The sequence below is a fragment of the Salarias fasciatus genome, chromosome 4, assembly GCF_902148845.1.
Source record: "Salarias fasciatus chromosome 4, fSalaFa1.1, whole genome shotgun sequence".
In the NCBI taxonomy this organism is placed as follows: domain Eukaryota; kingdom Metazoa; phylum Chordata; class Actinopteri; order Blenniiformes; family Blenniidae; genus Salarias; species Salarias fasciatus.
The window spans coordinates 10,691,616-10,714,526 of NC_043748.1; the positions used below are offsets into that span (position 1 = coordinate 10,691,616).

Sequence of the window (22,911 nt, forward strand, 5' to 3'; positions counted from 1 at the left end):
ATGTTAGTGTTTCTAGTGTTTAATGTTCCATGTGCAAAGAGGCTTCAGAGGAACTCCAGGGTTGAGAACAATGATCCTTAAATGTTTTTGCTGGAAACTCTAAAGAACAACGTGAAACGTTACTCCATAAAATAGAGAGACAAAGCAAAGTTTAAACATACAATGCCCCCCCCCCCCCCCCCCCCCCCAGCAACAAGACATCGGAGGTCAAATCTCTTTCTTTATTGGGAAACATACCATCCAACAGGCTGCGACAACAATAAGTCAGACAGCTTCTGGTATAACATACTTTATGACAATCATTTTTCAACAGAGTGCAAAAAAAAAAAAAAAAAAAGTAGCAGACTCAACATCATTCAAAAAGGTGAAACTATTCAACTGATTCATTGCAGCTTCTGATGCAACAAACATTTTGTAACTGTTTTTGAGAAACATTAAATGTCAATAAATAAGCACTCTTCATCGTTATTATTAGCATTCTTACTGGTTCTGCATTAAATGTGCGTAGAAGGCCATTTAGACTCAAATGCGGGTTACATCCAACACCTCCGATATTTCGATTTCCAGCAGCATAATCACAACAGCGTGCACTTTCTGGATTGCATGTAACAGTATACAAAGTCAGCCTCGCAACCCACATTTAATCTCTATAACATACTCGTCAAACACCCTGGTAGTTGAAGCGCTCTAAAACTAACAGTGCTCACATTTCTTCTTCAGATCATATCATTAGCTTCAATAGCGAGATGAGATGAGATGAACGCTGTAAATCCATGTGACTGTAAGCAAACCAACAGGAATGGCAGGTTTAAAGCAACACCAGGCTAACGCGGGGTCAGCAGGATCATAATACATCACAACCTCATGACTGGATGAATCAATACGTTATAACAGAGGTCACATGTTTGACAAATGACACGATTCTCTTATTATTAACTGATCTGTATGCATCATGTTTTTTTTTTTCTAAAATTAATCCTAAGTGTAAAATGTGCAATATATTAATCGATCAGATTGCAACTGCAGACCCGCTGGCGGCTTCGCCGCACCTCAAGCATGAAACCTGACAAGCTGCAGGGCCGGGACGTTGCTTCGAGGTGGCTGAAGCAGTGGAGTGTGTCCCACATTTATCACTGTGTATCCAGACACACCTGCATTTTAAAATTTGCATGTCATGGCTAAATTTTTCCCTAAACAAGCCACAAAGAAAACATGGAAATGAACGGGCCGATTCCTTCTCCAGGTACCTGACACTGACAAAAAAAAAAAAAAAAAAAAAAAAAAAACAAGAAGTGACATAAGACTGTCGCTGTTTGTCCACAAGCAAACGTATGAAGATGGAATTAAGTGCTTTCAATTTGATCTTTGATCACAATATACTCGACAACTTCCTCTCTACTGTCTATTAGGACCAAAATAAGAGATATTATTAATACAAAATATGTATAAACCTTCATACATCTCAGGTTACAAGTTTGGTACTGGTATGAAACACAGCATTTAGCTCCATACAACAAATAAACAGATTTATTTTAAGTGGAATGCTTCCACCTGAATGCATTCGCTCAAATCCTCGAGGGCACTTTCTTGGCTACAACATCACAGAGGAGTTACAGTATAAAACATTATAAGAAACATATTGAATTTGGATGATAAATTATAAATTTTCACATATACAAAATTCTGACAATTTTACATATGTACATATGAACAGGATCATTTCACCAGTCACTGATAGTCACGTTTTATAAAGCGATTCTCAGAAGGTAACGTATTCCTTGAAGGTGACAGTCAGACTGTTTGTCGTGATGTCGGTAATGATGATATTTCCCATAAACGGAGAGATTTTTTTAACGGGCTGTTTTTTAGATTCCCCTGCTGGTTTTTGTGTGTTTGTCTCTGTTGCAGGAGGTGTCTCTGTGACAGCAGGCGCTGGCTCAGGCTCTGGCTGTAGTTCTGCTTCAACCTGCTTCTTAGCTCTGGGGCAGCTGAGGTCCATCGGCTCCTCTTGACTGCCCAAGGCCTCATATGTACATATACTGCTGTGGCGCGGGCCGCTGCAGTGGAGGTCCATGGGTTTGTCCTGAGGTGGCGTCACCACCGGTTCAGGCGCACTTAAAGTCCTCGAAGTCAGGTAGACTTTGGCCACGCTCCTGTCCTCCACAGGTTCTGATAGCTTTCTCTTGCGGTCACCAGGGAAGGATGGGATCCTTATCTGGTCAACGGCTGTAGGGGTTGGGATGTTGGTGTCAGTAGTCCAAGAGGGGGAGCTCGCCGTGAGCTGCAGGGGCAGATCGTCTGGAAGATCGGCCTGACCCCGAGCCACCTCTGTGTTGTATTCCTCTGCCGTGCTCGGCGAAGGCTTGGAGAAATGCCTGTCCTTCGGGGAACACTTGATAGGGTGCTCCGCGGCGGTGAGGGTACTGCCGCTACATATTTCTTTGGGGATACCGTTCTCCGGGTGCTCTGCCATTTTGGTTCTTTGTGCTGGATTGTTTTCAGACGGTTTGGCGTTCTGGGGTTTCTCTTCCCTGGATGATTCCCCATGTTTACCCTTTGCTCCGTGGACCTTGTTACTGTCCATATATTTGCTCATGACAATAACAATACGTCCATTTTTGTTTTTATTCTTGATTATCTTCATTTTGCTGCTAATAGCACTTGGAAGGGTTGCATCTTTCGGGTTGGGTTTAAGGGCATGTTCGCTCTCTGCCTCTTTGACAGCTGGCTTCCTCACCTCCACCGCCAGCTCTTTGACTTTGCTCAAGCAGCCGGTGTCTTTGTCCCGGACCCATTTTTGCTGCAGGGCCAGCGGTAAGTTCCAGCCAGGATTTGACAGCTTGCTGGCAGGTTCCTGGACCTTGACCACCTCTTTCAGTCTTGAGGCCTGTGCGTCGTACATATTTGGGTCAGGCTCATAGTGGTGGTGCTTCTTGCTGTTCAACTGGTATATGAACTTCTTTTTGCTGTTCGTGAGCTGATCGGCAGGGACCTCCTGGCTGCTGGGCTGGTACTGATGGTGCTTCTTGCTGTTCAGCTGGTACTGCTGAGGTTGTGAGCGTGGGACCTGGATGGGGTCGGACTTGACGCTGCTGTCTGTATCCTGTGAAGCTTCCTCCAAACTGGCAGGAATACTGGATCTTCGGGCAAATGAGGGCACCTTAAACAAAAAGACAAGAGACAAGTTTAGCATTTTGGCCATGCAATAAGCTGTGTGATCCTCGTCCGCCACATTTATAAAAATCAATGTGATTTGAATGCATTTCAGTTGCTTCTTTCTGGGGTCACTGCAGTGGATAATGTGATCAGCGCGTTTGGTTCTGCTCCAGTTTTACCTCGGATGCCCCGATGAAACCTGAGCAATTGGGTTAAGGGCCTTGCTCTGTGACCCGTCAGCCGTGAGGATTCAAACTACAGAAATTCTGGCGACAAGACTGCTTTCCTAACTGCTTGACCATTATTTTCCCAGAGTGCGTAATATGGAAAGTCATACTTCATGTTTGTTATCGTTCTACAAAATCACTTGTTTTGAGTAATCCAGTGACATAAACACGAGGCCAAAATAGCCCAAAACCAGTGATTCAGCCTTTCACTCCCACACAGTCAGGTCAGGTGAGGAACGTAAAGTCTCAAGTCCATGAATACAAGTCCATGTTTTCTATATTTTAGTCCAAGTCAAAAAAAATCACTGATGATATCCTGAGGGGTTATTGGTGACGTTGGATAAAGCTGGATGAACAATGAAGCTATACCAATGCTCAAAAGAAGAAATTATGCAACAATTATGCAATTATGCAACAATTTCCGCGCATTTAGCAGCATCACTTGAAAACAAAGAGTACAGAAGACTGAAGCCGTATACAAATCAAAACAGACCAATCCAATCAAGCCTGGGGCCGTGGCTCCCCTCTCCCACCCGCAGGTCCCTTCCCCCCTCCTCCTGTACGTGCCGACCCTCGCGGCCGTCAGAGGAGCGCTGCAGCGGAACGCTCAAGACGCTGTGGCTATGACCTAAGGTCAGAGAAGTGCCACCAGACATGTCACGCTTTATCCCTGATTGCTGGCCACGTGTGACTCTGGCAGAGTGGTATGCTTCTTAAGATGTGACACTGCATAGCAATCAGCTCAGAGTCTCCTGAAATATATAATCACATTTGGCTCAGGAAACAGCCCTGCGAATGCCTGAGCCGAGATAAAGCACGGCAGAGCGCTATTTCCAACCACGTATTCTCTCTTGTGGGAATGAATTAGCAATAGAAAACTAAAATGAAAGACTCTCCTGATGCAGCAAAAAGAAGAGCATTGGTAATACAATTTCACAAGAAAAAGAGCCTTCAATGTGTCACCACATGACCAGGGTTCCTGATGAATGTGCACTGAAATCCACCTTTAGAATTGAGTCCTCTGTCTGATTTACCTCCATCGTTCTCTCAAAGAAATCTATAAATAACCTTGAATACAATCAGGGAACGCGGACCACACCTGACAGAGTGAAACTACAAAGAGTCGTCTGTGAAAGGCAGGACATTCCTACAAAGAATTCATAGACAGGTTACCTGGAGGAGGAGATGTTTTGGTTTCGGCCCCCGTTTACGGTATCCCATCATCTGTTCCTGCCTCTCTCTGTGAAAACAAAAGATAATTACAGTTCAGTCCATTAAATCTCTGACAATACATCCACCTTCGGCACACAATGCTTCCTTTTCCAGACACCTTTCCACAATGCGAGTCTAATTATATCACATTGAAAATTATAGGTTTTGACATTTGGATTATTCATTCAATTTCCTTTACCTATTCAAGGTCAAAAGTAGTATTTTGATTCAGAGGACTAATGAATGCGCACATGTGATCTGCTGCAAAGCATTATGGTCCTTATTTGCATAGCTCTCCATGGTAATCGACCCTTTCCATATTCTCATTATCCAAGACAAATTCAATTAAGGCTACAAGCAGGAAGAATCCCTACTTGTCTTTCAAACATCCTCCCTCCTGCAACACACCCTTCCTCTTCTTACATTCGAGCTCCAATTAGGGTCATGAGGCAGAACTGAAACTGAATGAATACTGCATTGTGGAGTGCCACACAGCAGTATTTAAAACTTCCACATCACCTGCATTTCTGCAAGCGCAGGGTGATAAATAGACTAATAATAAACGTGTCTTGGAGCTGTTTTTTTTCTTTTTACCGAGGGGGGAAGAGGGAAACATGTTATTGTAGTTGTGGCAACGAGACGGAGCACCGGGCCGTCTGTGAAATATTGCTCCCCGATATAAACCTTGACTCATCATTGGCTCATAAATAAACAGCGGTGGGTGAAGGCCAGCTGTACACAGCCCTCGCCAGGCATGCGTAAACACGGCCCATTGTTGGCCGCCTTCCTACAGATGTTCAGACCATCATAGATGCCGGAAAATTGTCACAACAAACACTCGCCGTCGCCGTAATGTGTACAATTTCGCGCAGCGTCTAACGGGGTGACCCCTATTCACAGAAGATTTGGCAATTACAGACTCCCCAGTCGAATCCCCTCCCCCATCCACTGGGAGCAGAGAGGAATCCACACACACAGCGCAGAGGCAGCACTCCATGACCATCAGCACATAGCCAGACACACACACACACACACACACACACAGCCGGGCAGGCAGGCAGGCTGGAGGGGAATATGAGAGCGGTACACTGGAAACGTCGAAGAGCACTGCGCGTCAATTAGCCTTTTCAGAAAAAGCAAATTCCTTCCCCCAGCCATCATGTCTTCACCAGGTCCCATGAACGGCCGGCCGGCCTGCAGGGACGCCTGGTCTGGCTGCCACCGTGCACACGCAAAGCTAAAGCGATAGCAGCACTGGAATTGGATTTATACACTTCAACCCCCCCCAAGATGGGCGTTTGGACCCTTTTCCGATTGTTCTACCAGGAGCCGTTGACCCACAATCATAAACAGGTAGACAGACGTTCTGTTCTGACACACTGAGAAGCCAAATTAGGGTAATTGCATGTGAAGTGGTAATACTAGCTTTATTCCCTTCAGTGCAAAACACCTGCAAATGTAAAAGTACACCTCACGCTGGTAGTGACAAAGATCCCACTGGACAGCTGCTCGGCCTCCTCGTGTGAAAGCCACAACAATCCAGCAGTCCTGCACAGTCATCGGGCTCCCCGAGTGGAGCTCCTTCCACATTTCACCATCTGCTCTTCCTCACGAAAGCGATTCTTAACTCACAAAATACCACGGAAAAACAAATGATGACGATAGTGGCATACTAGCGCATGCCATCCTGTAGAGATTCCAAGATAAATATATGTATCCCTCCACTTAAAAATGGGGAAAATGCAAATGTTGAAATCATTTTTCTGTCATGCATATTTCCAGTCCTTCTACTATTGTGCTTCAGGTAATGTTGCCACCATATCCCCAGTGTTTCCCCAGGAGAGGGTCCTGAGGGGCGACAGGGGAGGAGGGGGGAGGGGAGGAGGAGGGGGGGGGGGGGGGGTCAGCGCTCGAGTTACTGGAGCGCCCCTCCTCCCATGCCCTTATATGGTCATGGTTGAAGTGGAGGCTGCGCGGCCTCGTCCGAAGTCCACATCTCTCTCTCTCTCTCTCTCTCTCTCTCTCTCTGTCTCTCTCTCTCTCTCTCTCACCTGTGTTGAAACGCGACCAGGAGCCGCGGGTCAAGGATGTTTTCCTCCGGTTCCCATGTGTTGTATCTGCACAGAGGGAGGGGTAGGGGGGGAAAAAAAACAAAAAACAAACTGTCAGACAGCCCGTCACGTGCAAAAACTTCCCTTTTCCAACTGACCCACACAGGCCGCAGCCTCTCACAAACACTGCCACACAACATTCACCCAGATCCTCTGCTCAGCCTGCAGCCGGGCGGGACAAAACAGGCACATCTCCAATTTTAACCCTCCCCCCCTATAAATATATGTCTAATTCGATGCAATTGTCTTCAACTTGCAGGAGAGTGATTCTGCAAAAGACCGTGAAAAAAAAAAAAAACAGCAACTGAGCAACATTCCCGCTGCAGCGCAACAACCGTGAGGACGAGCAATGCAGAGGGGAATAATCTGACCAAAAAAGTGTGTGTATGTGCCCTTCAAACGGTCCTTCAGCACCGTACAGTCGGCCATTTTAGCACCACTGTCTCGTAAATTCGCTGGCAGAGCAGAAATAATTAAAACGGGATTACATGGCTGTGCCTACCCCCTTCCCTCGCATAAATTAGTGAAGGCATCCGCGGATACACTGAAACACATACCGACCGCGCTCTCCCAGCTCTCTCTCTCTCACACACACACACACACATACACACACGCACAGCCACGGATTGTGCGCGCACGCCCTTGATGGATTCTAATTTAAAGTAACAACACTTGCTTTTGCAGCATATCGCTCACGAGCGTCATTGCATCGGTTGATTTTCCGTGAAATAAATTTAAAAAAAAGACCGCATATGACTTACTTTGGAGACCAGCCTCGCCACTTGACCAGGTACTCTATCTTGCCCTGTGATGGTGGAGAATGAGAAGCATTATTATTATTTTGTGAAGCTCATATTTTAAAAATGCAACATCTCCACGCCCAAGGCGCGTTTTGCAAAAAAAAAAAAAAACGCGCTTCCCGTCTGTTACCTTCCGAATGCGCTTCTTCTCGATGCCCTCCACCGCAAAGACGTGCTCTCCGGCGGCAGGCAGCTCCATTCTCGGCCGAATCCGATCGCGGGAGGACTGGGGAGAGTGTGTGTTGTGAAATGTTGCCTGAACCCTTTCGGTGCGTGCTGTGCGCGCTTGGTAGTTTTCCAGTTGTATCCAAATCCAAGCGTATTCCCTCCACCTCTGTCCTTTTGCTCGCTCTCTCGCTCGCTCGCTCGCTCTCTCTCCCTCCCTCTCTCTCTCTTTGCACACTCCACAGTGCTGGCAGTGAGCTGAGAGATCCACAGTGGTGCGGCTGCGAGCAGCTCTCCTCGCTCGGTGCCTGACGTCAGGAGGGGGGGGGGGGGGGGGGGGGGGGGGGGGTGGAGACCTTGCAGAAAGGTTGGAGTTTTATCCCGACCGTGCAAAAAAAGAAAAAAAAAACTGCAAGGAGGATATTTGGAAATTCAAATCGGTGTTTGCATTAACTGTCACGGGACTCGTGCTGCACATAAACCCACTCTTGCAGTCACGCGGTTGCAACGAAGCTCTGGGATGCCCTTGTATAACAGTTGATGCAACCTACTTGGATCAGTGGCATTTTAAGTCCAGTGCATGTCATTCACACGTGTATATCCTGGTATATGCACGCGCACATTTCCTGCAATGTAGCTAATGTTTTACACAGCCAGACACATAAATCAGGCAATGTGTTTTCAGAGGTTTCAGTCGATTTTAAAGCTGCATTTGAAGCAGTTCAGACTTGAGTTCCCCTCTCTCTCGATCTAAAATGGGTTTTCTTCTGGAGACTTGTGTAATATGATGACAATAATGTTGATTTAGCCGTGAAAGCAGCCATTAAAGTTTCTGTTATCACGCTCAACCTAAACTGACACTCATGAAACAGTTCCCTTTTTATTTCCGATCCCCTTAAAGCAGCACGGCTGCATATGTGACTTTACAGCTCTCTCTTCTGAAGGCGCCTCGCAAATATAGGTCACACACACTGACAGTCAAACAAGTGCTATGTCCTCTGGGCTCAACTGCTGTTAATTTGACACACAGCAGAAGGTTGCTGCTGCAGCCTTCAGCCTACCTGTGGCAAGTTTTCTGTGGTAAACTGCCAGAGTGCACAGCCCGTTTCCCCCTAAATCCATCTCTCCAGTCTGTTATTGGTTGAAATATTGGCTGTAGCGTGTCTATCTTTATAATAAGACGACGATTTAAACCCAGCGACATAAACCACATCAACAGTTAACATGTATCATGTGCTGTAAACGTCGTCCACATTAAGCCGAGTGATTTACGGGGGGTTAATCAGAAACAGGAACGAAAACGCTCCTCCGTGCGTAAGAGAGCGACTTCTGTGCGTAAATTATGAGCCGCCGTCGTGTTGGTCGTTAGAACTGCGAGATACAATAGTTTTTGACGCGGGTATTGTGTGAAAAGAGAAACGGGGAGGCTTAAACTGCTGGTTTTTTCTTGCTCCTAAAATAATTCAGCACCACAAGGGTTAAAACGAAGGCTGTAAGCAGAGCGGCAGCAGCCAGCCTATTAAATACAGGCACGATATATCTCTGCCCTGCCATATAAGGTAATGGACTAAAAGGACCGAAATATTGCATTTTATGCAATTAGTTTCCCGAGTTTGACTGCTGATGTTGGTCCAGGATGGGGTTAAGACTCGGTGCGTCACAAACACGTTCGATTAACTCGTCGTTTTTACGCACGAGGACGGTTTTTTTCCCCGTGCCCTTCATCAGCGGCCAGGCAGCGAATACGCCCTGCTTCCCTAGCAACAGCAAGAAGGGAGAGAGAAGGCAGATAGAAACAGAGAGAGAGAGAGAGAGAGAGACAGGGTGGGGGGCAGAAATTAAGTTTGTCACAAACAAACAAGCTCCTGATGAAACGGCAGCGGTGAAAGTGTCGTTTCCTCCGACGTCGCGCGGTCAATCAAATGGCCGATCCCGGCTGAAAGGCATGATCAAAACTGCAGGTGTGACAGCATTGCGTCTTCATTTTTTTTTTTTGGAGGTGTGGGTTTCCACTGACAGCTGTTTACCCACGTCGATACCCAAAACACAAATTATGTATCATTTCGTGTTTGTACTGACGGGAATGACGCCCGGAGTCTGCGTCAGGACGGAGATAATCATTTAGAAAATCCCGTGACTCAGCTCGTCGGCTCGATTTGATCACATATAAGCTGGATGTATTTGATATTGCAAACGAAAGACTGTGCCAAGGTGGGCTGCAAGACTGTGACAACGATTTGGGGTGAAACTGCGCAAGATAATTGCGTTTTATTAAGTCACGAAGCGAACGCTGGAGAATTTGGAAACCTTTCGTTCACCCTTAGAATATATATTCTTTATCCGCCCAGGAACTGAAGTTGTGTGAAGGTGTTTTTCTGGTCCTCACTGGCCAGTAGATTGCCCTGATAGTTACTGATTATCCTGAGAATTTATCTTGTCCACATGAAATCATTAAAAAGCTCCCACGGAGGTGCAGACTTTGCGCTTCCTCCGCTCAGAAATGCGTCCATGTGAGCTCCCGTGCACTTTACTCACCTGTGACTCTCACATCCTGGATAAAAGTCGCTGCCAGTTTATTTTTTTTCTCTCTCTCTTCACGGATTCAATTACCGACAGCTAAAAGCCACATTTCTAGAGAACCTTCAACCGCAGAAAAGTCTCTCAAAGCACGCAGGAACAAAGCAGTAATTAAAATAATCGGTTGAACGTTGAACTTCTTTCTGAGAATTATTAATTAAAAAAGGGTTAATGCGTGATCGATTATTCTGTAGTATATTGCTTTACTTTTTTTGTCATTTTTGCGACGGGAATATTCATCAGTCTTCTTAATGCAGTCAGTTTGAGGAGTTCATAACTTGAAAAGCTTCCCTTATCTTACAATGTCTGAATGTGAAGCATTTTTTTTTTCCTCTTTCAACGGCGAGTTTGCAGAACTTTTTCCACGATTAGTTTGTCCTTTCCTCCGTGCGTCAAGGTCAAAGCAGCTGTTATCTAAAACATGGGGATAAACTCAGGGTCAGCCAGTCTGTTTTTTATCTCCTGTTTGAAGGGAGTTGTTTCAAACAACCTATGGCGTCACTTTATTTCAGCAGTATATCAGTGTGTGCAGTGGTTTGAATAAGAACTCCAGAAATGCATTTTCAGTCCTTTATAAAAAGCAACAGATGCAGTTAATTTAATATTAAAACCTGTCACTTTCCCTTTGGGCTTGAGGAAGTTGCACTGGATGACCTGTTTGTGCAAACAGCAGACGATGTGAAGAAACTGGATCATGGTGAGATCGCTTGTGGAGAATATCTGTGTGTGCATGTGTGTCTGTCGGAGGACCGGGGTCAGGTTAAGTCATGATCTCTGGTCCACTCTCAGCAGGAAGCACGTAGAAATAAGCCTCTTTTTTTTCCAACATTGTAACACAAATTTCTGTCACCATTCTTGCTATGTTGCCCTCTCACACACACACACACACACACACACACACACACAGACTGCACGTACACAGCTGGCTGCCTCAAGGAGTCTTCCGAATGCTAAAATGGTGGCTGTGGAGAAGCCAGGAGGCCCCCCCATGTTTGGCACCCACTTCCCACGGTGCCAGCTGTGCCAACTGTGGGAACGGAAAGATGAGGGGGTGAAAAAAGGAAGTCAGAAAAGTCTGACTGGCACAGAGGGAATGAATTAGAAAACATTTTGGTTTAAAAAAAAAAAAAATGAAATAAACAGTATGGAGAGAATGAATGACCTCTGCATCGGCCCTACTCCAGCATCTGATTCATCCCACCACGGCGATGAGGAAGGAAGGAGTTGATTGGTTTAAGGGACAGAATACAAGGACAGGGTGGAGAGGAGGAAAACGAGGGGAGGGGGTGTTACAAAAATGTTAAGAGGGCCTTCAGCCATTCTCACAGCGCTCAGCGGGCGGTCATTAAGCTCCACTATCAAACAGGCTGAAGTAGCGAGGACATGCAGATGAAACAAGAACCAAACGACGGAGGAATCAAAGTCCAGAGTGCTGCTGAAAACAGCTTATGGCAAACTCTGAATCACCAAAGTAAAGGGGTTTTTAATTAACAACTGTAAATATGCTCTGCGGTTTCTGCATACAAGCGTATTTGGACTAATTATGCCATAACAGAAAGCTATTTCTCTCCAGTGCCTGCATCCCCGTCTGCTTCAGGTGCTAACACAGAAATCTCCCCTTCCTTTGTCTCGCCCTGACATATGTTTAATTATGATAATTGTAACAAATGAAAGCTATTAGGAAGTCATTCATCTTGGCACGCCAGATTTTAATGCGCTATGAAGATCTTTCGAGGAGGCGTGTGTGTGTGTGTGTGTGTGTGTGTGTGTGTGTGTGTGTGTGTGTGTGTGTGTGTGTGTGGTGGGAGGTGGGGTGAGGTTGGGGGTGGGGGGTAGCGGAAATTCCTCCTCCAGTGTCATTGTCACAGCCATTGTTGCACCAAGGCGACAGGTCCGTGGAGAGGGGTGCTCCTCTGCCAGGGTGGGCCCCCACCTCGCGGCCACCCTCCCTCCTTCCCCCCCTCCCTCTCTCTCTCTCTCTCTCTCTCTCTCTCTCTCTCTCTCTCTTCTCCTCCCCTCCTCTGTGCCCGACCGCCTGCTTGCCTGCGAGCCTGCCGTCGTGTGGGGTTCACCCCCCAACCTCCACCTCCACCATACGCTTCCCCCCCCATTGATCCCCCTCCACTACCCGGGAGCCTGAGTGGGAGGTGGGGGTGCAAGGAGCCTGAGAGAGAGAGGGAAGAGGGAGGGGGGGCATGCAGAGCACCAGGGCTTCCAGGGGGCTGGTAGGGGTGAGGGCCAAGGCCACTGGAGGAGGGGGGGGGGGGGGTGGTGCAGTGGAATTCTGACAGATTGTGGCTGAACACACAACTCGCCGATACAGTATTGAGTTGCAGCGAGGAGTTGAGCACGGATTCTCCACTGCTGACAGCCAGTCGCTCTGCGTGACGTCTTCCTCCTGCGCGCACCACCGTGAATCGGAATCATTCCGTTCGCCGCCGCCGTTGGTAGAAAACTTCCACCACGGCTCCGTGCAGGAAATCACAATAGTACGCTTGTACAAAAAAAACACAATAGTAAGCACACAATGGCATGGCTGGCAGAACAATAGCTGAATAATCCACTGAATAATTGCGTGTGTGTATTTTTTTGTCTGATCTGCTTCAGAGACGTTTCCCCGTGGACGGCGGATGGTGTGGTTATTTTCATCGGCGTGGAGACCTCGCAGTGGCAGGCGCGGCTCCTCCAAATGTGGCTGTGACCCAGCGTTCAGATTTAGCTCCCTTCAGTCTAATGCCATGCTAATGATGAGTGACACAGGCCCTTATCCTAAGAGCCCTTTCCTCGCTCCCCTCCCCTCCCCTTCCATGCCCCGTCTCCCGGGAACAGCTTATTTGCCTGTTTTTAATTGCGTTTTAATTTACATGTAAGCCTGGAAGCACCGTGATGAGGAGCTCTTTTTTTTTCTTGTTCCTCTTCCATTTTCTCTCTCTCTCTCTCTCTCTCTCTCATCACTGAGGAATCATGAAGTGCAGCTTTTACACGAGGAGGAACAGACTGGATGGAGCAGGCAACACCCTCCAGATCACAAACGAACACATAACAGGAAAAAAAAGAAAAGAAAAAGAAAACAGACATAGGCTCCTCTTTATGGGGTCAACACCAGTTCAGGGACGATCGAGTGTCCAGGGCAAATGGAAACATGACGGAGGCAGAAAGAGAGATAGGTGGGGTAATAAGGGGGGTGGTGCGGGTTGATGATGTAGATGAAGCGGCCATCTCTCCATCAAAATGTAATAAGAAGAGGAGTGGACAGAGAGCTCGCAGATAGACAAGTTTAATGTGCCGGCCTATCTATATGGAAATTCAGCGGCAGGCGTTCACACTGCTGCGGTTTCTTCTCTTTTTTTTTTCATAATTCACTTTTGGTTTTGATTGGCTGCATGCAGAGCAAAGAAAAGAGGAGGAGCGGAGAGATAAAGCAAGCTTTCTTTACTTGAGCAAAGAGCACAACAGGGATTTAAGATTTGTATTAAATTTAGGGAGATAATCAAAACCGCCGTGGAGCGTCTTGCCTTTTCCAGCAGAAAGGTGACCGTCACTCACAAACTGCCATCCGCAGCACTTCTGAATCGCGTCATAAACAAAGACGCGGCGGCTCAATATTATCTACTGTTTCCGAGCTCGTGTTATTATTCCCTCTTTGTCATTTTTCTTCATTCACCAGCTCGACATTGAAAAATTAAACGCTCTCTGCCTCGCTCTGCCGCCAATCTCTGTTTACCCATCTTTCCTGTATCCACATTTGCATAAAACTACTTTACATTATAGGAATAAAAAAAAAACTTTTCAGACAATAAGCCGTAATACCCACACGGCTGCATAATCACCTCTCACTCCCACACTGACGGCCCGAGGCGAGCCTGTCAGGACTCATAAAGGCAGGGTTCGCGGTATGTGCGCCTGTCAGTCACCACCCTGCTGCTCTTGAGCGTGTGTACCAGACATCATACGCTCGGCACAGGAACTCGGTGTGTCGTCGCAGGTACAGCAGCTCGCCACATCAGAGCGACGGAGGCCTCTTCCTGAACACAGCAGCACAGACAGCGCCTTTGTCTGCTGTGAACTCTGCGTTGTCCGCCTCGGTCGCGACCAACCTCCACTCCGGTGTCTCTGACAAAGCCTTAAAGCAGACTCCACATGCACCGTGTGTGTCAATGCATCAGGTCCAACAAGGCTGCAGAAGTGGAGAGGTTGTTGCATTTAAATCAGAATCTACAATGAATTAGCAAAACAACAAAAAAGTATATAAAGGCATGCATGCAGGACTGGAAGACAGGATGTGTGTGAGAGTTGAGAAGGTCAGATAACACTTCCTTTATCAGGCTTTTTGTTTTGCTACAAATGTAGATTAAAACCCATTTATTTGTCTTCGAATGTGGTAAAACGGCAAAAGATGGACAAAAAAAATCTTTAAAACATGTCATGTCTCCAAAATGCTCAGATGACAACTAAATACAGATTTAGAGTGAAGCGCTCCATCAATCAGCAGTATTCTTCACTGAAAACTTCAAATAATTATTGTTTTGTTGAGAAGATAAAATGTTCAAGGACACTCTTATAAAATCCACTGTTCACATGTAGCTTTTATTTTGTTCCTGTGCCTCAAAAAAAAAAAAAAACCTTTTTGCTCAATGGAGCCACCATGTTGAACTTCAAGTCACTGTGCCCTACGTACTTTCAAGACTCTTTATTTACTGGCTTAGTGGCGAATGAAGCATTATAATGGAAATCTGAAAGTAAAGTCAGTTTGTTACCAGCACAAAGCCATGCATGAACAATATAAAACATATTTTGATGTTGCCTGAAGCCAAACAGGATTGTTTGCTCTGAACAAACTCCAGCAAATGAATTAAAAAATGTCCATGTAACATAGGTTCATCGCCCCACATGCTACATATTGGATGTTAAGTTTCTGCAACTTTATTCCATATCACAAACTAGACAGCAAATCAAAGCTGAGACTCCACTCTGTTTGAATATCAGAGTAATCTTTATGACCTGTGGGTGAGAGCCTACAGAATACAGCCGGTTCAAAGCACCTGTCGTCTCATTTGTTTTAAATAGCAGCTTCTTGCTTCATCAGGTTTTCAGAAGCTCAGAATATTCACTAATAAACACTCCAGCAGCAGGAAAGATAAAGTTATCCTTTTGCATTTCACACTGGATTTATATTCAAGAGCTGTATTTGTTTGAATCATTATGATCCCGTCCAGTATTTGTTTGTGGACTCATGCCAGTTAATGAATGGGATTTGAATAAGGGAAGTTTTTTTTTTTTTTTTTTTTTAACGGTATTTCACTGAGGGATGAATTGGGTCGAGTCTTCATCTCAAGATCGGTTGTTTCAGTCAGATCTTGTCTCATCCTGATGCAGTTACGACTGATGGAAAGGTTGTTTTACATAAAGACGTCCTGTAGAGTTTGGACAAAGTGAATAAGCAACTTTTAAACTTTCGGTTCAACAGTAATATTGTAAGAGATCCTTCAGGCTTAGATTAGATTTAACTGAATTTCAAATTGCATTACAGTAAAGTTCAGATATTGCACATTTATCTTCATCTGTTGTTAAAATCGCATTAGCAGCAGAAGTTTTGGGCTACTGGTGATAGATGGATCAGATCAAACCAATAGCTGTTTCTCATGTTTGGGAGCAGCCAGTTTTACTTACGTCATCATGTTTAATTAATTATCTTTGTTGGATTTCAACCTCTAAATACAAATTGTTCAGTTGAAGCAGGATGAAGTCTACTTGAACAGGTAACCTCCAAGTCCAAAACTGAAATTCAGCACTTTTTAGTTTGACTCCGTCTGCGATGCGGTGCGGACCGCTCTTCTATATTCCTGGCACCGAGCTAACCGAGTGGTTTAAATGTGTTCGTATCAACTGGGGGGAGTGTTCAAGTGAAGAGAAGTCCTTCCTCAACGGCACACACAGCGGAGCTTTCCGGGAAAGCCTGATTCAGCAAAGCTTAAGATAATTCAGCAGCTTCTTCTTTGTCAAGCATAAGTAGCGCAGAGAAGATTGCCTTGCTTATTCGGGGTGTCCCGTGTGTTCCAATTCGATATGGTTTCTCTGTGATATATCTCTCTTGTCTTCATGTGATGGTTATTTAAAGGGAGGTCCATGGATTTTCTCCCCCCACACAACATAATGGCAAATCAATAGCGCCAGGCCATACGGGGAGAGTGGGCATTTCATAGAGCAGCCTAAAGGATGGGAGGCCAAATTAAACCCGAGTGCTGGCAACAAAAAAAAAAAAAAAATAGATGGATTTTAAAACTGCATTATAAAAATAAATGTTTCATCATTCCTGTTATTTGTGGGGCTGAATGTTAAATGTTCTTGTTTTTTTCTACACTGCGGGTTTGACTGCGAACAAAAATCTGGTCATTGTTTAGGAAGTTTTCTGCATATGTGCCGATCTGTGTCCAGTGTGTGTGTGTTTACATGTGAGTGTTGTGGCCGAGTGTGTACTGGTGTGTGTGTGTGAGAGGATCTTGTAGTGTGGGTCCGCTCTTACGCATGTTTTTCCCCCTCAGCGAAGTGTGTTGGCCAGAAGACATCTGACATCATGCTCTGTGCAAGTAGGTTTTCCAGAGAGTTACAGTGTGTGTGTGTGTGTGTGTGTGTGTGTGTGTGTGTGTGTGTGTGTGTGTGTGTGTGTGTGTGGACCTGGATCTGTTTACACCGTCAAGTCATGTGGACTTACCACCTTTGTGAGGACAAAAATCTAAATCAAATGTATGTGAGGAAAAATATTACATTTGCCAACATTAGACAAAGGTTCGGCGGGTGTTTAAGTTTGCTTCAGGGTTAAGTTTCAGTGACGAGTAGCGTGTGTGTGTGTGTGTGTGTGTGTGTGTGTGTGTGTGTGTGTGTGTGTGGGAGTGGAAGGAGGAAGATGGTTGTTATCATGACTTATGGATTGGACAGCAGTTTCCTACTGGGCAAAGAAGAAGGGAACGGTCAGACGGAGGAATGCAGCGCTTTCCTTGTTGGGGGTGGAGGGGCGAGAGCAGCGGGAGCGAGAGGATGACATGAAGAGTGGAATCAAAGAAAACAAGGAAGTGAAGGAACTGTCGGCAGTGACAAAAACACGGGGAGAAAAGAGACAGCTGTCGGAAGGCGAGACGCCCGGGGGTCCTCGGTGTTTACACTTTCCATTCTGTCAGTCAGCGCCTCCTCCGCCGTCTTTATCTCTGACGCCGCTCGCAGTCCCTCCATGACTCACCACACTCTGTAGTGCCTGCAAACCTGGCTTCAGAGGAAGAGGAGGAGGATGAGGGGAGTGATGAGGATCGACAGCAAATCCTGCTTAATCATTCCCGCCACCGCCGCCGCCGCCGCTGCTAGCCTTTGAATGACGGTTATGGAGGCTGTGGGTGGGAAATAAGGGAGTCGCACCATGTATCCAGATATGATGACAGCTGAAGTAACAGTTCGTGACTGTTCAGCTTCACCCGCACTCCCACACTGACAAAGGGAAGGTTGTCTTCCCCGTGTACCGAGCTGAAGAGCGCTCGTCATGGCGAGGCTCTCGCCGAACTCCCCGGGTCACGGCTGGGGCTTGTTTTAAAGAGCTCCTTTTGTCTTGGAAGTAGCCTGAGAAGGCTGGGTGACTAACAAGCTGTCAGTGCGGCTCCCTTTCTTCACAGCGTGGACACGTTCGGATCAAACCCACAGACGTCTCATTTATGATTTCATTCGAACAAACGAATGAAAAAAAAAGGGGGGGAAAAACATTTCTGGATGTGAACTGCAGGTTGAAAATAAGCCTCCAGCCCCACTCTGTCCTCCCCACACAAACACACACACACACACACACATGCAAACAAACAGCTACACCATGCGCACAGATAGATACAGCAGCGGTTCATGGAGACCTGAAGTGCAATTTTATAGATAACATTGTGTCACTCGGCCAACACAGAAGGGTGTGCTTCACACCTCTGCAGAAAGCCACACACGAACACGTGTGTGTGTGTGCGTGCATGTGGGCACAGGCACAGGAGGTAATCATATAGCAGCAAGGGTGATTCTCTCTCTCTCTCTCACACATACACACACGCAGGCTAAAAGTGAATTATGGAAGAGATCAGTGTTTCATGAGCTTTTCTATCACACACACTGACACGTGCAGACACACTGGCGCACACACACACACACACACACACACACACACACACACACACACACACACACACACACACACACACACCCCTGCAGATGCGGTGATGCCGGGGTGAGTCTATCAGAGCGATGGATGACAGCGAGCGGGGAGGAGTGCTCGGATGTGTGATGTTAATCTAACGCTTTGGAGCTTGAAAGTGAGCAGCCGCTGAACTCACACTTTTCCATCTTCCTGCTGAATCTGATTCATCACATATACGCGCTGGGAAAAGTGCATGCAGGGACATCTTTAGGTTGGGTTATGGGGTGTGTGTGTGTGTGTGTGTGTTGTGCTGGATGACTTTTTGGACCAGATTGTTCAGGGTTCCTGTTAAGGAATGGATGCAGTTTTAATCAACCCGCAAAATTGAACTCAGTTTGGTAGTTGTTCGGCCCTGAGTTGGCTCACAGATAACATACGAACACAGTCTATCGAGCCAACACACACACACACACACACACAAAGGCATGTACACACACACTTCCACTTCCTCGTGCTTCTTGTCATCTGTTCTCTCATATTCCACCCAAAAGCTGCCAGATCGTGTTGTTTATACCAGCTCAGCTCAGCACAAACATAACTCTGAGCACATGTTTGATGGCCAATATGAAACAATCCCGTTTAACGCAGCGTCCACAAGTCTCTTCTTTTTTTTTTAAGTTGTTTCTGAAAAGAAAAGACAAAAGGCTCAGATAATAAGGACCCACAATGGTTACGCACACATGTAATTATCTTCATAAAGGTTCAAAGAGCTTATTCAGGATAACACACGGCTCGCACAGACACTCTGAAGTCAATTAATGGGACCTTTTTAACTGGAAAAAACCTGTCTTTAGCATTTTACAAAGGATGCCTCTGAGAAAAAGATTAGAAAAATTGGGAGCGCAGGCTTAGATTGTAGGCTTTAAAAAAAGGCTGCAATAAACTTTGTGAAGGCAGCTGGACAAAAACCTGAACATCGAAACTGGCATTCCTGAGTCATTTCTTATACAATAAATCCTGCTCCTACTTCCTCTTCACATTTTTTGGCCTGTTTATATATAATTTTCTGTTTTTTTTGTAGCTTGAGTCAAAGATATTGTTTCGTTTCTAAAGCTGCCCCCATCAGATCGTATTACCACAACAGATTGTGAACGTCTCATTTCAACAATAGGCTGCCAATAAATGGCCAGTAAAACCCGGATCGTTAAACAAACTGGGAGACGACGGCGCGGCGCTCACGCGGCCGGCGCTTTCACTGCAGTTTTCATGAAAGTATTGATAAAAATGGCCACATGAATGATTGCATCGGGCAAATTATTGATGGGCGCGTGGAGACAGCGTGTAATTAAATAGTCCCCTGTGTGCGCTCAGGTCGCCCTGATGGCTATCAGCGACGGAGAGGGGAGGGAGATCAATGTGCCGGTGTCACATTTCACAACTGGAAATCGTGGCGAGCGATATGAAGGCATGAACACAAGCGACTGAACGAGCGGAAAACATAAACAGTGATTTTTGGCAATTCTTCTCCGTATGAACTGATTTTCCTCGGTGTTGCCGCGTCACATATACACATTCAAATCTTTTTTTCCCTCCGGGCTCATAAGTGCTGACCTCTTCCATCATCCGCTGCACGTACCGACTTTGATTCCTATTTCGGCGCCTCCTCTCATCCATCTCTCCATTGTCTGAGGCCGCATTTAAATGACAGTGATACATAAGTCACATTACAAAGACAAAAAGGTCGACAAGGCCCGGTTTTCGCCCGCATAAAAACCGTGACAGGACCGCGTTAAGGCTCGCCCCCGTCGCGGCGACGCATAAAAAATTCACAGGCGCTGGGAATTTGTCGGCGGTGTCTTTAGCGGGCGGCGTCCGGAGTCTTAGCCGAGGCTGAGGTGTGTTGCGAGGATTCCATTAAAATGCACTACAGAAAATGAGATTTGGGGGAGCCCTGTGAAAAACCATGCGTGTAATCATCTCTCCTCCCTCCTCAGTTTATCTGTGAAGGATTTGGAGGAGGCTTCGGTTCCCCACCCGCCTTGCCCCTCAACCTCCCCCGTACCGCACATTAATATTCATAGAGAAGATTCTCTCCTTGCTGTCTGTTGCAGCCTGCAGCCCACAGGCTCGCCTTATTAGGAATCTGAAATATGGCGAGGACACTCTCCGATGGGGAAAGGCTATTGTGATCCTCATAGACTGCCTGCGTGCGCTGATTATGTGAAGGCGATGCGTGGCGGTGAATTATCCTACAAAGCCACCGCACTGTTGTCGGGGCTGTTGCTCTTCATGTTTGTGCGTCTTTCGTGTCAGTGAAAGATCAGAGACTTCTGGCTAATTGGTCTGTTGTGAATTTGCTGCTTTTTTTTTTTTTTTTGCTGAAAAACAACAAATTAAAGGACCGGCGCAGCAAATCCCAGTTTACAGACTGATGGGCTGATATTGTGCTTTTTGTTTTGGTTAAAGGTACCAATAGTGGAGTGAATCACTGAAAAGAGAGGCAGCGGAAAGAGAGAGAGGAGGAAGAAAGTGACTCATGTCTCCTCCGAGCAGCCTCAGTAATTACATGCTTAAAGTCATTAGGTCCACCTTGCCGATCTGGGAACAACAAGCTCCTCACGGGCAAAACACCGCGGCGTTTCCTCTCTTCTCCAGGATTACTTTGAACTTTACTCCCCTCAATCAGACTTTGCTCTCGAATCAAAAAATCCTTTCCAAGTCACGTCTCGATCACGTCCCACCTGTATTTCTCTTCCTATTTATTTCCCTCGGCTGGAGGATCAGGTGTGGCAGATGCCAGATGTTGGCCTACATGCAATATGCAAAACTTCCAGCTGTCTCTCTTACTCTCTCTGTCACACACACACACACAAAGACACACACACAATCTTTGAGAGACCTTTCAATTGACATACTACGTTTACTTTCCCCACCATACATGTACGTTAAAATTGGTTGCTTTACCCTCAATTTGACCCACATTACAAACATAACTTCTGTGAAGGCCTGAATCAATGACCTGCGGATGAAGCTCATGCAATCCACTCTCTCTACAACTGCCTCTGTGAATACCGTCTCTGCGGATGTTTGTGTTGCTTGTTTTGAACACACTGTCATAAATGTGCAAATTTAACAACATATATGTATTCAATGAGCTCACAGCTGGAGGTGTTTCTGTAAGAGGTGTTTGTTTCTCCAGCTCTGGATATCTCTCTGGCCTACATCAGCTCATCCACGTGACCTCCGAGGTATCTCACCCGAACATCTTTATGAGGATGGAAAAATAACAGCCTATTAAGTTATAAACGTGGGTTTTATTGCGGGAGAGCTACATTGGACTTAATAAACTGGACAGGTGTAAAACTGAGCTCGTATCAGGAGGTCAAACGATTCAAGATACAAGCCGAATGTCTGATTCCAGGAAAGCGTTCTCATGCTGCTATATGATACGCGATGAAATCTCATGATGCAAGCTGAGAAGTGATTTTTGGAACATGCCGACCTTGTTTGATTGCCGGAGATTGACAGAAAAGAGGAGTACACATGCCGCAAATTACAGCGTGTCCTGTATGTGTGTCAAATCACGGGCCGCAGGAATGTTCAGCTGAAAATGCTTTCACTGATGCTAATCTGAATCGGTTCAAGCTAAACATTAAAAAAAAAAAAAAACAAAAAAAGCACAGCATCTGCATAAGCTGAGAGAATCAAACTGGGGTCATAGACGCACATCATTATATGGAAATGGCTAAAATGTTGGCGAAAGCCTCCGCAAACATTTGCCTGACCTTTTTCTCCGAAATAAACTCAAGTGAGCAGAGTGCAGTAGTTTGTACTCGCTCGCTCTTTCTCTCTCTCTCCCTTGCCACTCTCGCCTTTCACATGTAAATGAGTCTTTAATCTCCGCTGCTCTAATAGACAACCATGGCAACCGAGGAAGGCCTAATGAGGCGGAGGCACAGGTTAAAATCGGCCTGCGTGCCTGCGACTCTCACACAATCAACAGTTTAAATGGATACCAACACACCCACAGACACACACGCAAACATTTCACATGAGCTGTACATAGATCCACTTGTGAGTCTCTGACAATACAGTGCTAAGCACAGTTTCTCATCCAGATAAGTAACAGAAGACAGGTTGCATCGAATATCTGAAGGGTTTTTATTTTTTGTGATTAGTTGTCTGAATAATTAGACAATCCATTGAGATGGCGCGTTAAATTTGCCACATACAGCAGTAAATGAATGCAGTCAGATCCAGTTTGTTAACACCGGCATTCGTTTCATGAAAGGGAGGAGACGGCGGGATTGAAAGCAAAATGCTAAATAACTCAACGCAGAGCTGACCTCAAGCACACTCAGATTGTCTGCTAAAAGATTCATGGAAATGAAGATGTGTTACATATACACACATACACATACATTCATGCACACACACGTGCACACAGACCGTGCTGTTAAAGCTTTGAATACAGCGTTAAAAGGCACTCAACTTGCTCTCATTTCCAT

The 22,911-nt window shown here is 46.0% G+C and overlaps 1 protein-coding gene across 1 annotated transcript; it reads right to left on the minus strand.

The window, feature by feature from the left end:
* Positions 1-203: 203 nt before the first annotated feature.
* cbx4 (chromobox homolog 4 (Pc class homolog, Drosophila)) lies at positions 204-7,943 on the minus strand. Its single transcript, XM_030089479.1, has 5 exons — positions 7,637-7,943; positions 7,468-7,511; positions 6,647-6,712; positions 4,557-4,623; positions 204-3,160 (listed from the first exon to the last, which is right to left on the minus strand). Exons 1-5 carry the CDS (start codon positions 7,703-7,705, stop codon positions 1,760-1,762), a joined length of 1,647 nt encoding a protein of 548 aa, XP_029945339.1. The 5' UTR covers positions 7,706-7,943; the 3' UTR covers positions 204-1,759.
* Between the last annotated feature and the right edge of the window lie 14,968 nt (positions 7,944-22,911).